This window comes from Triplophysa dalaica, chromosome 19, assembly GCF_015846415.1.
Source record: "Triplophysa dalaica isolate WHDGS20190420 chromosome 19, ASM1584641v1, whole genome shotgun sequence".
In the NCBI taxonomy this organism is placed as follows: domain Eukaryota; kingdom Metazoa; phylum Chordata; class Actinopteri; order Cypriniformes; family Nemacheilidae; genus Triplophysa; species Triplophysa dalaica.
In genome coordinates this window covers 1,871,284-1,890,113 of record NC_079560.1, presented here as the reverse complement: position 1 = coordinate 1,890,113, position 18,830 = coordinate 1,871,284, and the positions used below count along the sequence as shown (strand labels likewise).

General features: G+C 39.6%; 1 protein-coding gene across 4 annotated transcripts; it reads left to right on the top strand.

Annotated features, from left to right (window-relative positions):
* Window positions 1-1,527: 1,527 nt before the first annotated feature.
* camsap1a (calmodulin regulated spectrin-associated protein 1a) lies at window positions 1,528-17,584 on the top strand. Of its 4 annotated transcripts, XM_056731492.1 has the most exons (20): window positions 1,528-1,877; window positions 2,644-2,801; window positions 6,443-6,705; window positions 7,884-8,045; window positions 8,359-8,439; window positions 8,950-8,982; window positions 9,152-9,211; window positions 10,404-10,545; window positions 10,656-10,795; window positions 10,886-10,982; window positions 11,111-11,276; window positions 11,495-11,568; window positions 11,666-11,750; window positions 12,394-14,359; window positions 14,497-14,633; window positions 14,877-15,064; window positions 15,551-15,650; window positions 15,775-15,890; window positions 16,021-16,139; window positions 16,439-17,584. In XM_056731492.1, the coding sequence occupies exons 2-20, from the start codon at window positions 2,645-2,647 to the stop codon at window positions 16,727-16,729; spliced, it is 4,377 nt and encodes a 1,458-aa protein (XP_056587470.1). In that variant the 5' UTR covers window positions 1,528-1,877; window position 2,644; the 3' UTR covers window positions 16,730-17,584. The 4 variants fall into 4 exon arrangements, with proteins under 4 accessions (XP_056587470.1, XP_056587471.1, XP_056587472.1 ...); XM_056731493.1 differs by lacking the exon at window positions 8,950-8,982; XM_056731494.1 differs by lacking the exon at window positions 9,152-9,211.
* Window positions 17,585-18,830: the final 1,246 nt, after the last annotated feature.

The following is an 18,830-nucleotide window of genomic DNA, read 5'->3' as shown; positions in this document are numbered from 1 at the left end:
TAGAAACTAATCAGTAATACCTAATTAAATACTTTTTGGAGAGAATAATCTAATTACACTATTAAATATGTAATTAGTAACTAGTAATTAATTAATTACCCATCACTTCATCTAGCAACACCTGTATAACCGCTCAGAACCCCCATATGAGCAATGCAAAAAGACAAAAAGTCTACATTTATAAATACAAATCACAAGTAGATACTCAATCCTTTTGCTCATGTAAGACTCCATCAAAACCATTATTGTGTCACTTTGCTGATGAGGTATTTTCTGAAGTATATTCACAATATTTCAAACAGGTTTCAGTGGTTCAGGGTTTCATTTTATGTGGTTATTCATGGCCCCAAAGCCGCTGAGGTGTAAATGCTTTTCTGTGATCGGAGGAAACCTGTGATATCCACTGAATAAATATTTCATACACTAAGACCTTCATGGCTATTTAAAGTTTGAAGCTTCATATGGACCAAACAACTCTACTGAATAAGGATTTTGAGTTGAGCTCCATGGTTCTTTTGAGACCTAAAAAGTTCTTGATGTGTATAAAGGTTCTGTAGATCAGTGTTTGCTGTGGGTTCTTTGCGGTGAACTTCTACGACATGAGAATGTATAGATTGGTTTGGTTCTAACTAAACACTGATCACAAAGAAAGACTGAATGCGTCATGAAACAATTACGTTCTATATATTTCATCAAGTCGTGTGCATTGGCTGGTTATTCAACGGAAAAAATATTACACACAAAACAGATTAAATGCTTTAAACTTTTTTTATATGTGTATTTTAAGATATTCTAAAATTTGGCAATGTAACAAAGTTTAATTTTTTGTATCAGTGGATTGTCTCAGGGGCACACACACACACACACACACATCACAGCTGTCATGTAACATGAATCAATTGTTCCCATAATTCTCAGCGGGGGGTTGGTTAAGTAAGCGCAAGGGATTGAGCGAATATCAAATGAATGAACGCTGTCCTGATTTGCACCGTAACGAAAGCACCAAACACGCATGTGCACGAGGGGGCGCTATAGAGCTGTGCTTTCCTAAATAATATATTCTTACAAATGGACCACGAGCTTAATGTGATGTCATATGTAAGGCAAACATCACACAAAAATACACACATTACCTGTCTTTAGATTATTCGAGATTCAATCTTAATCAATTAAGTAAAAATATGGATTCGTCATGTAATGTATTTTCTATTGCGAGATTAAATAATACGAACAACATTGTTTTCAAATATGATTTACAATAATGCAACAGAAAGTAAAATAACGTAAAACAAATCAAAACGATTACAATACATCATAAATTATATGAAGATATTTTCATGATGTATCATGAAAATCTGGTATTTTATTAATATTTTAATAAATTTAATAAGTCTAAAGAACTCTAATGTTTTATTTTATCGCTTAGAAAAATATGACAAACTAAAGGCAGACCCTGACATCATTGATTATTACTGTGTACGGATGCAGGACGCGCGCATGCGCACAAGGGCTTCGTGAGAGCGCAGATATCCATAGTGACAAAAACACCGGGGAAGAATCTACGTCGCGTCATGGCGTCTCCCCATGACAACGGCAGCGAGACAATGTAACGGCGTCCGAGTGGCGGGAGATCCGCGATCGGAAATGTATTTTTGAGCTTTTGTAACATTCGTTTCGATTGACGTCATTATTCACAGAGAGAACGGCGGCGCGTCCTGCGGATGTCATGTAGCGGAGGGCCGCGGCGAGTCCGATCGCATCGCGTTGCTGGGCGGGGAGGGGAGAGATCAGACGGCCCGGAGATCTTAAATAAAAAAGCATCGGGGATATCCATGCCTTTCTGAAGCCGTGCGAGTCGATTTGACGCAGGGCTGAAGGTAAACTACCTGTGATGACGACAGGTGCACATATATTCCGTTTCAATGATAGTAAACAGCTCATTCATTCATTCACATCTCGCGTTGCTCACGTCTGTAGCCGAGCACGCTTTAGAGATTAAACAAAGATGATGAATATATATCTGAATATTATCTGCGTTATTTCGGAAGCAACCATTCATCACTTTTGAATATTCATTCAATGATGTTGGCTGGAGATCGTTCACCAAAAACAGGGAAAAACTGCTTTGTTCATCCATGTTCAGTTTGCTGTTACTATCAGTGTGATGGTTTATCACTTTTATTATTGATAACAACGCATAGTATCGAGTTATTATTGGAACACATCTTTATGTATTTAATCATGAATGACTGTGTTTACATAGATGAAATGAGATGGTTTAAAGATCACAGTTTTCCTTTCAAGTGTTGACAGTTCCTGCATTTCCTACTGAAACACAATTTTGGGATGGTGCATTAAGAATTTCGTTCGGTAATAGTCTACACTTTGATTTATATTTACATAAATGCATTAGTAGCTGGCAGCTGCTCTTTGTAAGTCGTCCACCATATTGGAACAGTCAAAGCCGGTCAGGAAACACCCCAGCAAGTTGTGTGTGCAACCGTATTTGTATGTATTAACAAATATAACGTGTTGTTGTGTAGAACTAAACATTCAACTGACACATTACAACAACATATTGATGTATTCATGCCGGTTAACACAATTTATATTGTACATTTTCTAAAGCCTCTGTGTGTTTAGGATGGATGTAGGTGCTCTTGCGGGTGCGGACGGAGGTCCCAGGCGAGTGGATTCGGTGGAGGGAGGTCTTGAAATTGTGCCACTGGAAATGTATGACTCTGCCCGGGCTAAGATAGAAGCAAACCTCCGCTGGCTCTTCGCCAAAGCTTATGGTGAAGGTAAGAGATCATCTCTTCTCAAATTTGGGCACTGCATTCTGGGCCCAGAACATCACTTGTGAGATATAAAGATCCTGAGGTCATGACAGTCTGTGTGTACAGGGTCGGTTGTATTTGTTATACTATAACATGAATCTTATAATGTCAACATGTGAGCCATTAAAACCATCTGTCATTAGTGATCCATTCTTCCATAGCAGATTCAGAATCGAAAAGCTTGAAAAGTGTTTGTGTTTGGACAGGCAGATGGGTACTGAGGAGGTCGTGTGTGTTCTAATCGATGGACTTAAATAACAGCATTAGTGTGACATCACTTATCCTTTAGACTAAAATAGCTGTATGTGAATGAGAGTGAGAGAGAGCACGTATTTGTCTAACTAATGTTTTGTTGCTAACTGCGGTCATATACAGCTCTGGAAAAAATTCAGAAACCACTTCAAAATTATTTCCAGATATGATTTTTATATTCATGCGTTTTGTTAAATTGAAAATCTTTTTTGTTTACTCTATGAACTACTGACAACATTTCACCTAAATTCCAAATATCCGAATATTGTTTTTATTTGCATAAAATAACAACTGATCAATACTGAAATACTTGAATACTGCAAAGAAAACAAGTTCATATTCATTTTTTAAGACCATGTTACTTTTTAAAATGTTTTGGAGAAGAAATAAAAAGCAATCTTTGATGGAATAACTTGGGCATTCTCTTAGTCTTTTGCGTTTTGGGTGACTTTGTCACTCCTGAGGTTTCTGCTGTTGTTGAAAATGAACAGACGGCGGACTGGAATAGTCTCAATTTATTTAGAAACGTGAGGCTCGGGGATATATATCTCGATTCACGCTAATTATACATCGTCTAAATCGATTCTGTGTTTTATGCACAGCTCTTCCGTGAACTATTGCTCTTTGATCAGTAGGAAGTACTGCTTGATCTAAAATCACTACAGGATTGAGTGGTTTATAAAGTGTATTTATAAAAGAAACACTCGTCAAACATCATTACTATAAATATACTTTATTATCATGAAAAGACCTGAATGGTTTGAAGAACAGCGATACAATATGAACGATGGCATTTCCTGGAACTGATTGTTCTTCTTCTATTTCCCATATTCGTGGTTTCTGCCCAAGAGCGTCCTCCGGCTTTTGGATGTGGCGGCATTTAACCGTAATTTGTTGAGTAATTGAGAGGATAAGAATAGCACGTGTATCGCCCAGCCACATAGAAATGCAGATTAAAGCCAAATTTAAAGTTATCTCTTAATTTTTCCGGAGCTGTTTATGTGTTTGTGTAGTTTTGTAAACATTTTATACACGCTTTGAGGACTTGTGTGCAAGAGGAGCTTTGTCATTATTCCTTCTAGATTATTCTACATTGATCAGTAAGTATTCTGATCTAGTCTTTAACCTTCATGATCTCGTGAATATGAAAGATAAAAAACGATTTGAATGAAACCTGAATTGATTTGAATTAAACACTCTTATTTAAAGAGGCCTGATCCTTTGCATTCCTAATATCGGCGCATTGGGCAAGATAAATGAACCGATCAGAACAGCCATGAAATAATTGAAACATCACTGTTAAAACCACACAAGATGTAAATGTGAAATCTTTATTATTGGCAAGTTGATGACTGGTCATTGCTCAATAAATTAAATCCAAATGAACTGAGACCATGTGTCATATTCTCATGTTAAATGATAAATCATGCACACAATAGTGTTAGACGTAAAGCATTAAAGATACAGTTTTTGAAAACCACCGCTAGATATCGCACAATCAAAACAACAACAATGCCGTATCTTGATGAATCTGTGAAGGAGCGTGGAATGATGGGATCTGTTTTCTTCAACTCCACCCCTGATGGGCATCAATCAGTTGGGAACGAGAAATCATGTTAGCGGATGAGGTATAGTTTTATAATTGTTACAAATAATAGTGGTCCATAAATAAGTGACTTCTTGAAACAAGCTAGTGGCTTGCTAGACGCTAGACACACTTGTTCCGCATTGTGTACTTACATTTATGAATTTAGTGAAGCATCTTTTATTACATTTTATTAATGCAGTGTAGCGTCACTAAACTCTATCGCAGTGACTTGTGGGTAATATCAGTCGTTAAGTGTCCATGGATTCTCGGTGCAGTTAAATGTCCATTGAATTATCATGGAAACCGAAGACCACCCTGTACTTTGAGAATACTCATTTCAGCATTCTCTGATTTGAGACCTCGCCGCCAACTGATTCTTTTTTCAAATACTGTTTAGGGCGCATAGTGTGCATGCGAATTTGGACGCAGCAATGGTTTCTACTCGTTTACTATAATAAAAGCACGGTTCATTTTTGTATGAGACAATATAAACTTTCAAGAGAACAACTAGAATGCCAATTTTGACCACTCTGATATATTTCAGAATTATGTGATTGTATTGACAGGTTTTGTTTAAAAAAAACTTTTCTAACAAATCAGCACATTTGATGTGTGTTTTATTGTCCAGGGTGAAACAGTTGATCCTTTACAAGGGAAACCCTCAGCGTGTGTGTGTGTGACCCATTTCTGACTGTCAGCCTTTATTTATTTATGAGAAGTGGAGGTCACCCATTCAGCGACGAACACACACACCATTAAAAACTCATGTCACTTCCGGAGATGTGTCTGGTGTGCACGCGCGAGTCATTTCTTTGGTTAAAGAGTGTGGTACCGTGGTAATCCCAGTGATGGAGATCTGTAAAAAGAACACATTTCCTATTAGACAGTCTGTCGCTGTTAATCTTCCCAGGCTTTAATCTGATTGGTTGACCTTTGGCCTCCAAGTTAAGCAAAACCTCAGAATGACCCCGTTGGAAGAGAACATACACGCGGCATGAAAATAAACCTGCATGTCAAACAAACAGATTAAAAATGAATTTCACCCATTATGTCAGAATGAACAAGAGCTGCTTGTCAGCTCAACTGTGTATATTTCCTCTTTCTACAAATTCAAACACATTAGTCAACATTTTGTTGCGGTTTAGATGATGGTTAGCTGTGTCAGTAGCAAAACCTACATCGAGAACTTTCTCTGGTTTTGGTTCAGCGAGCGAGAGCCGTTGACGTGTGGCTAAGAGCTGATAATCTCAAAATCACCTGTCTGTCCTCACAAGCTCCACACTGCTGAGTTTCTTCTAATCCATCACACACACTTTAATGGGTATCATAGGAACTATAATGGGTCTCTACTGGTTATGTGTTGGGTCTTATTGGTGGGATATCTGACAGATGGGAACCATTAGGACACCGTTATATTATACTGGGATACTTCTCAAAACACAATACAGAAAGGAAGTCTTGTTATGGTTTTAATGGTAATCAGCTGATCATAATGTTCATAATGGTGCAATGAAACCATTAGATGTAGTCATTTCTACCCAAAAAATGTTTATGGTTACAAGAGAAAGAAAATCAAAAACTTTACTTGTCCCAGCTATTTGTTTTTTAAAACTTTATTTAAAAAATGTTCTATTATAATCTGAACAGACAAGCAACACAGTCTCAGACCATACACCCAAAAAACAGTAATACAAATAAGTAAATACGTTAAAAATTAAATGATAATAAAGTATTATAGTGACAGCTATCTCTCTCTCTCTCTCAGAGCACATCCCAACAGACCTGAGGGACCCGTTCTACACAGATCAGTACTGCGTGGAGCACATAAAGCCTCCGGTCCTGAGCCTCCTGCTGTCCTCAGATCTGTACTGTCGGGTGTGTGCGCTGCTCCTGAAGGGAGACCAGGTGTCGTCTCTGACCTGCCATCAGGCCGTCATCCAGACGCTGGCACGCCGGGGAATTTATGTAAGAGAAGGCGACGACACGCCCGTCTCCCACGACGACCTCTCATCCACCCCGATTAAGATGGTTAGAGACCTTTGACTTCTTACATGAATGGAAAGTGTGTATGAATGTCATTTTGTTTGTGTGTTTAACAAATGTTTGTACGAGGACAGAACTAGACACAGTATGACCATCTGTTCACAATCTGCTGGAGTGTGTAACGTTATTTAGTCAGAATACACAGTTACTTTCGACTGTTGATGGAGAAAGAAGGTTTGACCGTGCTGATGAGTTACGTGAAATATGTAAGTGCGTCTGTTAACACAAATCTCCAAATGTGTATAAAGTGACACGGGCGGACACTGAGTGATTTCCTACTCGGGTTGAGTGAGTTTTTCAAACCACAGACACAAAGAGTCCTCATCTCATCATTAAACAGATGGAAATGGACTTCAGGCTTATAGGCAAACACAAACACACACACACACACACACAAACACACATACACACACTGTTCAGCATAATGACTCTGCATTCTGACAGTATGTGTTTCCTATTAGAGAGAGAGAAAGATAGAGAGCGCGAGAGAGAGAGAGAGAGAGAGAGAGAAGCTCAACCTGGCTGCAAGATATGTCAAGTCCTGCCACGACAAGAGAACAACCACCACAACAAAACACTGACACAACACACACAAACTGACACTATATGACAGGATCCTGTCGACCTCACCGAGAACTTTCACCAATACTTTGCTCTTTTTGTAAAGATACTTATATAATTTTTGTATTTTTGCATGTTTATATTTGATAGAGAGAGCGAGAGAGAGCTAGAGAGAGAAAGAGAGAATAACAGATTGATCAGATTGCTTTTAGTTTATAGCTGATTCTGTGGTGTATTGTATAGTGTGTATAAACATCGCTCTCTTGTAATAAAATCATTATTTATAAGGCAGAACATCTGTTGTGTAAACTCTTACACAAGCAAGTAATCTTATGTCTAAACATGCCATTTTTGTGACGTAACAGTAAAGATTTCAGAACTTAAAACTTGGATAGAAGAAAGCTATTGTCCTTTCATTTCCTATTTAATAATGCTAATAATTTAATAATTGCTCTGTTTGTTTTAACACAACAACAATATTCTTTGTCTGAATTTTTATATTGTTTAAATCAGATTATATTGTCTTGAGTGTTTATAAATGAAAAACAACCTTTAAGTTTCTTCTGCTACATATATGCATCTAAACATCTGTGTGTGTACAGAGTTCTCATATCCCGCTGATCGACGCGCTGATGATGGCTTATATGACGGAGATGATGTCGATGGAGAGAGTCGTGTCGAGCGTCAAACGCTTCTCTACCTTCTGCGCTTCTAAAGATCTTCCCTTCGACATGGAGGACGCCATGCTGTTCTGGATCAACAAGGTCAGTCTTGGAGCATTTGCACAAACCTTCGCTTACAGTCGTTTACGTACAGACACGGCTCTGGAATTAAATCTGTTGAAGTAAATCAAACTTACTTTAAAAGAACACGTACAACCCTGTTTTCCCTTAAAGCATGATGCGTCATCATTTATTGTTACGTCCTGTCTGTATCCTGTTTTGTGTCGGTGGAACACAAAATAAGATATTTTGAGAAATGTGACGGTGTACATACAATGGAAGTCAATGGTGTTCCGTGTTGCTTTAAGTAGTTGGAATGATATTTTAAAGGTAGTGAAACTGCTGTGTGTTGCAGGTCATTTTGAAGACCAGAGAGCTTTCTGAGAAGGACTTCAAAATGAAACAGCCGCTGATCGATTCGCCGTGCCATCAAAAGGTCCGACCAATCAGAAGCCTCCGAACAAGTCTAATAGAAGATGATTACCCAGACAGTTAGCACGCAGACCTGTTTTCTCCTCGTTTACTCACTTTGTGTTTTGATACACTTAAACTCTGTAGTCTGATCAGATTTGAATCAGATCTCGTCTTCTGGCTGTCTTCAGAATGGAATACTTGCATACTTCTTGCTTGTCTTTCCTTTTTTTGTGCAATTTCGTAATTTCTTATAACGTTTGGCAGTATGATTAAATAAAAACTCAATACTGAGGTTATAAATACTGGTGCACTGGAAGTCGAGCGCATTGCAAATGTCTTGCAAGTATTCTGTTTATATGGATTATTTGCATGCCGTACACATACTAGAAATATAATATAAGTAGTACGCTGGTATTCCAGTCCGAACGTAGCCTCTGTTTCTCTGCTCAACATTTAACCGGCTGTATCACCTTTGACCTGTTCTGTGCTCCTTCTGTTTGTCTCTTTGGCCCCGCCCCTTCCTGTCGGATAGTCTCCCTCAAAATGGTACTGGAAGCTTGTGCCTGTAAGTGCCACAGCGCCCCCTGTTTGTGTGCTGGGTCATTATCTGGACAGAGGATAGTTTTACTGTCTGCGTGTGTTGTGAAACATGTGAAACATTTCATGAGCTCATCTCTCTGTCCTCATCCATCTCACTCCCTCCGTTGTTTTTGTTTTGTCTCTGTCTGTCTCAGCCTGATCTCATGAATGCTTTGGCCCATTGCATGCTGGAGCCAGTGGAGTTCTCTCGTGTGGTACAGTACACACGCATACACACACATCTTGGGTTTCCATGTTTTATGGGGACATCCCATAATCGCAATGTTTTTTAAACTGTATATCATATTCCCTAAACCTCACAATCACACAAAACTTTCTGCTCTTAATATTTTCAAAAAATTAATTCTGTATGATTTATAAGCTTGTTTCCTCATGGGGACCAAAAAATGATTTTGGATATTGTCATATTTGTGGGGACATTTTGTCCCCATACTGTAGGGTTAACCCTACACACACACACACTCGCCCTTCTACGCATCCATCCATCCAATCACACACCAGCACTTGTTTTTTTTTAACTAAACTCAGTTCTCAAACAGAATTTTTTAAACTATTTTACATGTATTAGAAATTATATTTGCATTTTCCGGAGAAAATATCAATGCTTGCAAATCAGCAGTAAAATGGGGTCGAGATAAGTTCAGCTTTTAGTTTTTGGTTCTGCTTTAAGGAGATGATGCTTATATTGTTTTTGATCAGCTGTGTCTAAAATAAACACAAATTACAACATTATAAAGCATCTAGATAAATAGTTAGTCTCACACAGATGACAGTTCACTATGCTAAACTAAAGTCATCACTACTGATGTGATTTATGAAGACAAGGATTATAACAATAAAAGATTATGGGAGTTCACGCGAAAAGGAAGATTCTGTCAACATTTACTCACCCTCTTGTCATACTAAATCTGTGAAACTTTCTTTCTTCCGCAGAACACAATATTTTGAATATAGTTGTTGACCGAACAGCACTATTAACTTCTATCGTATATAAACAAAACCAATGCAAGTAAATGGGGGCAGGTTAACCGCATTCTTCAAAATATCTTCTTTTGTGTCCTGCGGAAGAAGGAAAGTCATACAGGTTTGAAATGACAAGAGCGTGAGTAAATGATGACAGCATTTTCATTTTTGGCTGAACACTTTAAGTTTACAAAACAAAGGTGCTGTTTCAAGGTGAAATTGAAGGAATTTCAGTGTTGTCTTGCAAGCATTTCAGAATTTCATTCAAGTTTAATGTTACTGTTAACATGTTGTTGACCTTTTGAAGAAATAAAATTGCATGACAAGAATGTTTCTAAAGTGTGTGTGTGTTGTGCGTGTGTCTTTTAGTGTATGATGGACACGTGTTAGATGGGATGTAAATCTCTCTCTGCTGTCTCTCAGGTACGTTACCGTAGAGATCACCTGTCCGGACATCCTCTCCCTCACCTGACTGTGATAGAGGATTTGTTGAAGGATGTGTGTGATGGGGCGGCACTTTTAACAGTCGTCCACTTCTACTGTCCTGAATATATGAAACTAGACGGTACACACACTTTAATAGATGTGTCACACTATGTGTACAAATGTCAATAAAATACATTCTTTTTTCATTTAAACAGCATTGTGATGACATTTTTCTCTTTGGTTTTTTAGATATATGTCTGAAAGAAGTTCCCTCGCTGTCAGACAGTGTGTATAACATTCATCTGCTAAAAGAGTTCTCCAGTGAATATCTGAACAGATGTTTTTATCTGCACACTGAAGATCTGCTCTACGGCCCACCTGTGCTGAAGGTCCGAACGTCTCAAATCGTGTCTGTCTGCTTAACACCAAACTGAAAAATATCAGATTTTAAAATCTGTCCTGTTCTGTTTTTTTTCCAGCAAAATCTGTTGGTTTTTATTGCTGAGCTGTTTTGGTGGTTTGAGGTCGTGAAGCCAGAATTTGTGAAGCCAAAAGACCTGCAGGAGATGAAAGATGGTGAGAACGTTCCAACAATGTGAGATTTTTATATCTTTATGGTTTTTGTGCTGTTTGTCATAGTCGTCAGTCACTTCAACTGATGTGTGTTTTATTGTTTTAAAAACTTTCTCTATTCAATCGGACAGTGAGAGCATCACTTCAGCCAAAGAGTTGCCGCCCACATGTGCCCATATCCAATGCCACCAAACGTAGCTTCATGACATCATCACCGTCAGCTGATTCGCTGGCGACAGTCGTCTCTCCCGATGGTTATATGAGGTACCATTTACATCCCGAGGAGTCATTATCTGTGTAAGTCTGTTTGCTGTTCTGTCTGATATCATAATTAAAATACATTTAGCAATTTATCTTTTTAGAAGTTGTATTAGATGTATGTTGTAGTGTAACAGCATTATATCATCCATCCTTCTCATCAGCATGGCTATTAGCCTTTAAAAGTCCTAAATCACTCGACAAGTTTGTTCTTGTGTAAGATTGTGTTTTGTAAAGCTAGTGTCTTTGTCAATCAGAACTAAAGGAAGCCCCGCCCACATGCTCCTCCCACTACGACAGAGACAACAGAATCAAGGCGATGAGAATTCAGGTAGATGCTTTCTTTTCAAGGTTTTAGGTCAGTGTTACGCATAAATGAGTTATAATAAATGTCTTTGTATTTTCTGTCGTTTATTCTGTGTGAACAGAGGTGAGGAACAGATCAAACTCTTTGTCTCGTATGGATGGACTCATGCTTGGATCACAGCTGGCATGGGCAGAAAGGAAACACAGGTGAGGGTTAATGGGGTTTATAAACATGACAAATATCTAAAACTTTTTAAATCAAGAGACATTTTAATCAAAAGCAAATAAGTCTTGTTTTCTGAAGAACGGGCATCAAAATTAAGTGAGTTTATGCTTGATTTGGGCCAGAAATAGCTGCCAATGGTGTAAAAATGGTTTAACCTCTTAATTAAATACTTAATTCAATGTTTTTTTATAATAATTGGCAATAAGTATCCAAAGAGAAACTAAAGCTTTTGTTTAATTTTTACTTTTATTATAATTTGTTCAAGATAACTACATTTTTATTAATAATAATTTATACTTTTTTTGTATTTTAATTATTTTTATTGATTTTAAGTATTTATGTATTCATTTTCATGATATTTTAAGTACATTTCCACTTTAAATATTCATTCCTGCAATGTGTCTTTTAATTCCCATTATTCTATTTATGTTATATTTATAACAGTATATAAAAAAAGCTTTCATGAGAAATAATTTTTTATTAAGTAAAATTTTAAGAAAGAGATTTTTTAAATATAGGATAGGAAAATTTGACGGTTTAATTGCATCAAAATATTGTCAAAATAAAATTACAGTATCGGAGTATTCACAAACAAATCCATTCTGTGTCTACTCTTGTTTTCAGACCCATCTCACAGATGGAGACGGAATGGGAACGTCTATGCGGCGATGATGTCAGCTTGGCCCGTTCCATCAGTAAGGACAGTTTAGCATCCAACGTCATCTCTATCACTCCACGCCACCGCATCAATGGCCAGCCCTTGCCCCAAACTCATCACTATGACAACCATGAGGAAGAGGAGGAGCTAGTGGCTGTCATTAACCCTGTGGCCGGATCTAGAGATGGCCGACCTGAGGGTTTCTTTTTGGAACCGTTGCAGTCTGCAGTTCTCCGACCAAATAAAGAAAAAACGGGCGTTAGTAAACGGGAAGAGAGTGGTGAGGGGCGGGGACATCACAGGAAGTCTTACACTCCCACAGAATGCGTAATGAATCGGACATTCACGCCAATAAACAACGTGGAGCAAGAAGAAACACGCACACAGTCCCCAACCCGTTCTGGAAGATTCTTCTTGAGCGACGACGCAGAGTGTATGAGGGTCAGTCCGGTGGGAGGCTGGAAGGACGTCACTTCGGATTCTGAATTTGAGGAAGACGACGAAGACCAGGAGCTGGCCAGAGTGCTGCTGATGCATGCTGGGAAGAAGTGCATGGGACGCGGAGATGCGGAAGAGGAGTCTGTTAAACTTCGAGAGGACGTTTGCCTGCGAGAGCGGGAAGATAAGGAAGGCACGAGCGGGCGAGCGAGTCCCTGTCCCAGCGTGGCATCGCAGGCCAGCAGCACATCGACGGGCCGCATGACGAGCTTCGCTGAACGCCGCAGACATAGAGTCGGATTGCCTGATGGTTGCCACAGCACCGCCAGCTCACAGACGACCACACCTGATGGGTCGGAAAGCGCCCAGTTTCCCTCGGACATGAGCCCGGGAACGCCGGTGGCGGGTGCTCGACCCGGCCTCGCTTCTGAAATCGTCCACCTGCGCATGCAGCTGGAAGAGAAACGGCGTGCCATCGAAAAGCAAAAGAAGAAGATGGAGATCATGTCGGCACGCCAGCGGATGCGGCTGGGAAAGGCGGCGTTCCTGCATGTTGTCAAAAAGGGGAGAAGCGACACGTTGCCACACCCACTCAAACAGCAACTCCCACCCAAAGCGAAAACACTTGCGAAGGATGACGCATGTGTGGAGGTTTTGAAAGCGAGAGCGAAGAACACAGAACAGAGTCCGGATAAAGAAATCCCCGTAGTGGATAAGGACAATCGCTTGAGCGTCCCGGACACGAGCGACGATTTGGGCGATTCCGGCGGAGAGCCTGACCTCAGCGAATGCAGCCGTTCCATCGAGCTCCTGAACGAAGCCATCGGAGCCATTCAGCAACAAATGATGCAACTGTCTGTCCAACAGGATTTGATCATAAAACAAGCCGTTCAGTCTCCACAAGAACATCCAACCAAAGCGAACACCGTGCCGCCCTCGAACGAACACGAGACTAAGCCCCGCCTCTCTGTGCAATTCACAGAGACCCTTTCCACGGCGACGAAACATCCTCCGAGGTTTAGCTCCAGTCGAACGCCACGGACGAAACCCACTGAGCTCAAACTCTGCAAAGACAGTCGCACTGCATCCAAAGGAAACACGCAGACCCCCAGCGGGGACCCCAGACCCTCTCCGGGCGGCAGGACCCCCCGGGCTGAGAATGAGGAGGAGGGCAGGGCTAAAGACAGTGGGCGGGGAATTAAGGGAATTATACGTAATACCACGTTCAGACTGCAAGATACCCCGAACCGATGTTCAGACAGTCTCGAAACGCCCCAGACAGAAGACCCTTTGGTGGAGGCTTCCGCTGTCGATCTGAACAGGGATAGGAGTGAATCCGGACGCTCTGGGAAAGAGAACTTTCCGGTTCTGTCTGAGGAGAACAAAACAAAAGCCCTGCTGATTGAAGTGGACCTATCGGAGCTGGCCGATCCGTCAGAAACCGGCACAGAACCTGACGGTGAACAGAAGTCTGGACTGGGTTTCTTCTTTAAGGTACCAGAACATTTGTGTGATCTGATAGTATAGTTTAAAAATGTTGTGCAATTTTATGGCATAATAAACTCTTGATTAAAAGCTGTATTTTTAACTTTAAACATCAAAGTGAAAGATTTGGGTTTTGATTTATGCAGGATGATCAGAAGGCAGAGGACGAGTTGGCGAAGAAGAGAGCGGCGTTTCTACTCAAGCAGCAGCGTAAAGCCGAAGAGACTCGAAAACGAAAAGAGCAGCTGGAGGCGGAGTCAGAACTCAAAAGAGATGAAGCCAGGTACCAATCACAGTCCATCTAGTAGCCGTGTTTGTCAAAAGATGTCTTTAAGTACACCACTAGACTGAATTGTGAGTGAATGAGATAAAGAGAGGCTCAGATGTTTTCATTCCACAGCAGCTTGTGTTTTTTATGTCTAGTTTTGAAAATATAATAATACTACGCATTTTTTTATAATATTTAATAATCCAAATGCAGTAAGTGTAGGTTTGTCTTCACCTCATAAATGTATTTTCATGACAGACGGAAAGCCGAGGAGGATCGTGTGCGTAAAGAAGAAGAGAAGGCTCGCAGGGAGCTGATCAAACAAGAGTATCTGCGGAAAAAGCAACAAGAGCTACTCGAGGAACAGGGTGTGGCCAAACCACGCCCACGGTCCAGGAGGCCACGCCCCAAATCGCTACACAGAGCCGAGTCCTCCTGTTCTGCTCGTAAGAAATCTGCTACTCACATACCTGTAACCATACACAGTAATGATACAAATTGTTTGACATATTGTGAAGAATTTATAGGTGTATATTATTCTAAAGAAAAAATACTTTTTCAAAGCGACAGTTAAATGGCTGTTTTAGGCAACTGATGTCGTCAGTGTATCCTTGGTAAAACCTTTTCCCTGTATAAATGTGGTAAATCAGTGTAAAAAAAGTTACATATTTAATACTAAACACCATTGGGATGCATGGAGATGCTCTGGAGGGTCAAACTGACCTGTAGCCTGTTAACTGTCACCCGTTCCGTATACGGGACACCTAAGTTTGCGTCAATATTGTGCATGTTATCAATTAATGTATTGTGCATTCGTCAATTTTGTCGTTTTTAATTTTGAAAAATATTACTGTTAAATACATTTTTTAGATTTCTGCTGATATACAATTCTGTATTTACTATTAACTCTCTTTATCTCTCTACCAATCCAGCGGTCAGTCTGTGTTCTGCTCCGTCAGGATCTTCTCTCTCATTGGCTTCTGCAGCTACTGAAGGTGACAGTGTGGCATCAGGAGGAGCCAGTTCACACAGGTGACTTCAGCTCATTTTAAATCTCTAAATTTAAAACCATAGTGACCTTCTGATGGTAATATGTTGCAACAGGAGTGCACCACATATTTGCCAATTACATGAATCCTCTGTGTATTTGTTGCAGGGGGGAATCAGTGGAGTCTTTTCCCATGTTAAGTCGGAATGCGAGCAGGAACATGGAACGAGACTGGGACAACGGATCAACGGCATCATCCATCACTTCTGTAGCGGAATACAACGGTGAGATGATGCACAGTACACTGATATGACTACGTTATATCAGTATTCACAAAATTGGTGTTTGGAGTGATCTGCATAACTAAATATTATTCATTTTTCGTTTGTTTGTTTTTTGTTGATTTTATTTCAGGGCCAAGATTATTTAAGGAGCCGAGTGCAAAGTCTAACAAACCGATCATCCAGAATGCCATCGCTCACTGCTGTCTGGCAGGAAAAGTCAATGAATCCCAGAAAAATGCCATTCTAGAGGCGAGTGTGGTTACCATGACAACAAGCATCCTGAATAAGTTATAAGTTATCATACGGTTTTGTTTTAGCAAGTAACTTCGAAGCAAAGATAGAAATATTATGTTTTACATTAATTTTGAGATTGTCAGTCTTACAAATACTTATACATTCAATTTAATGGAAGGTGCCATTGATCATGACTATCAACTTTTCATTTTTTAATCGATTGACGGCACTAGTTTCTATACATAAACATGAAAACCCTTTATATGTAGACAGAATGATAAAGATTTAAATGGCATCCATTCATGTGTCCACAGGAGATCGAACGCTGCGAGTCCAACCACCTGATCATTCTCTTCCGTGACAGCGGATGTCAGTTCAGAGCGCTGTACACGTATTTCCCTGAAACAGAAGAGATCCTCAAACTCAAAGGGACCGGACCTCGATCCATAAGCCGGAAGATGATCGACAGATTCTACAAATACAGCTCGGACCGCAAGCAGTTCACCGTCATCCCCGCCAAGTCGATCTCGGCCAGCGTAGATGCTCTCACCATCCACGGTCACCTGTGGCAGGCCAAACGGCCGAGCACCTCCAAGAGAAAATAATAACCAGTTTCTATTGGCTAATTGGATTGCTTTGCTGCTTTCTGATTGGCTGCTGGGTCATATTCCAGTCTCTTAACCAATTGCTGACGAGCAGGCCTCCTAATCTCCTATTGGTCCATGAGCTTCTCAATTTCCTTTTTCCTAGTGGACTCCTGCTTTCCTATTGGCTTGCTGGCCGCTGTGATGTAAGAAGAGCTGATGAGCTCAGAATGGGTGGAGCTTCTGTTTGATTGACAGAGTGAATAAATTTCTTTTAGTATGACTTGATTTTCAGTGTTTTTAGGCAGAAATCTGCATGTGGCACTTTCTGTTTGACGGACGTTTTATTTTACCGTAGTATTCATTTACGCAGGTTCAAAAGACAGCACTTCCACTACTTGAATCATGTACACAAGGTCATTGCAGGTGTTTATGACTGTGTGTATCGATGAGTTCTGTATTTTGAGTTTCTCATACCTCTCCATATGCTGCTTCTCATAAGTGATGCAACAACATAAAAAGGGATGTGTGTGTGTGTGTGTAGATGTCGAACTTTTCAGTGTCATGGTTTCAGAATGATGGTTCTTTATTTTCTGTTCTTCTCTCATGTGTGTTCACACTAGCTACTGACAGTATTAATGTACTTTTTGTAATTCTTCACTAAAGAACCAGATTGTGATAGAAGCACATCGCCACTGAATGTGTGTGTGTGTGTGTTTGGTAAAGAATGTATGCACTCCAGAGACTTCTGTGAGCAGGGGTTTCTGTTTTGTTTGGATTGTACAAATCTTTGCTTCATCTTTTTCTTTATTATTATTTACCATATATTTATTTTAAAGAGCACTGAACTTTAATAAATTATAGATCCAAAATGACGTCTTTGTTGTGGGGGTAATTCATGCAAACGTTTCAATTAATATCATTAATCTCTTTGTGTCCAATAGACAAAATTGACCTTATTTCTTTAATGCACATTACTCCAAAGTAGTTTTATAGAAATATAATAACTTGCTTTGCACTTTTCAGCATACATCACCAGGGAAATGTCACTTATAGGCAGAAAGATGTTGATGATAGATGTTAATTTCTACTTTCCATTTCCCAGTGAATTTAACGGACATGAGCTCGAATAAACAATGACCAGGTTTATTTTCAGTTGAACTATTCCTTTATGTGCACTAGACTGACTTGCTTGTTGAATATTGCTGTGTGCAAGTGAAACTACATTTGTTTCTGATGTAGGTAGCCTGAAACCCACAAGCTTTTGCTGCTCGCAAATAAGGTGGGTTTCGTCTTGTGATTCTTCTCACTGGAGGTGTAAATATTAATTTATTTAATGTATTTTTGGTTATCAATATTGAGGTTATTTCATGTTAAAAAAGTGAAGTGTTATCACTGCTGGGAATGTCAACAGGAGTATGTGAACAACTGAAGATGTGTGAAAATTCTAATGTGTACTGTGCAAGTAAAAGAGAAGTAAGTGCAGATTTACTGCTTCTGCTGGATTGAGAATATACTGTACATCTGATGTTCAAATCGGATACTTCACAAGGGAATTTATTCATTATTACCCACATATGATATTATTCACTATCATCCCACAGATGATTGAGGGTTTCACATCATACATTTAACCTTAATTATTTTTTCTTTCGCAGAATTAAACGTTTTATATGGAAAGAAATGTTACGAGTGTGATTTGGAGAGCTGCTCGATCACAGTGAACTGTTCGCAGAATGAAGATCATTTCTTAACCTCAAAAGGTGAGAAGTAGACCAATAGAAGAATGTTAAGAATCAATACATCTCTTAACCTTCTATTACCAAAAAAATAGATGCTTTGCAGAAAGTTCTTGATACAATGCAATTGCATCATTGTTTGGCATGTTACTTCCGTCTGTCAATTATTTATGACTGTTTCTATTCTCTCAGGGGAATCTGTGTAACCGTGTTAAGAGCATCACTCACAACCTCCGGTTTCTCTCATGTCCGTTCACTGAATTCAGCACAACTTCACATGGGTAGCTCATCACTGCAATGACGGAATGTGACATAGTTTTGGGGAAAACTAATAAAAAAATCAACAGCAATGAAGCCTTTTTGAATGCTTACATCTTATCACA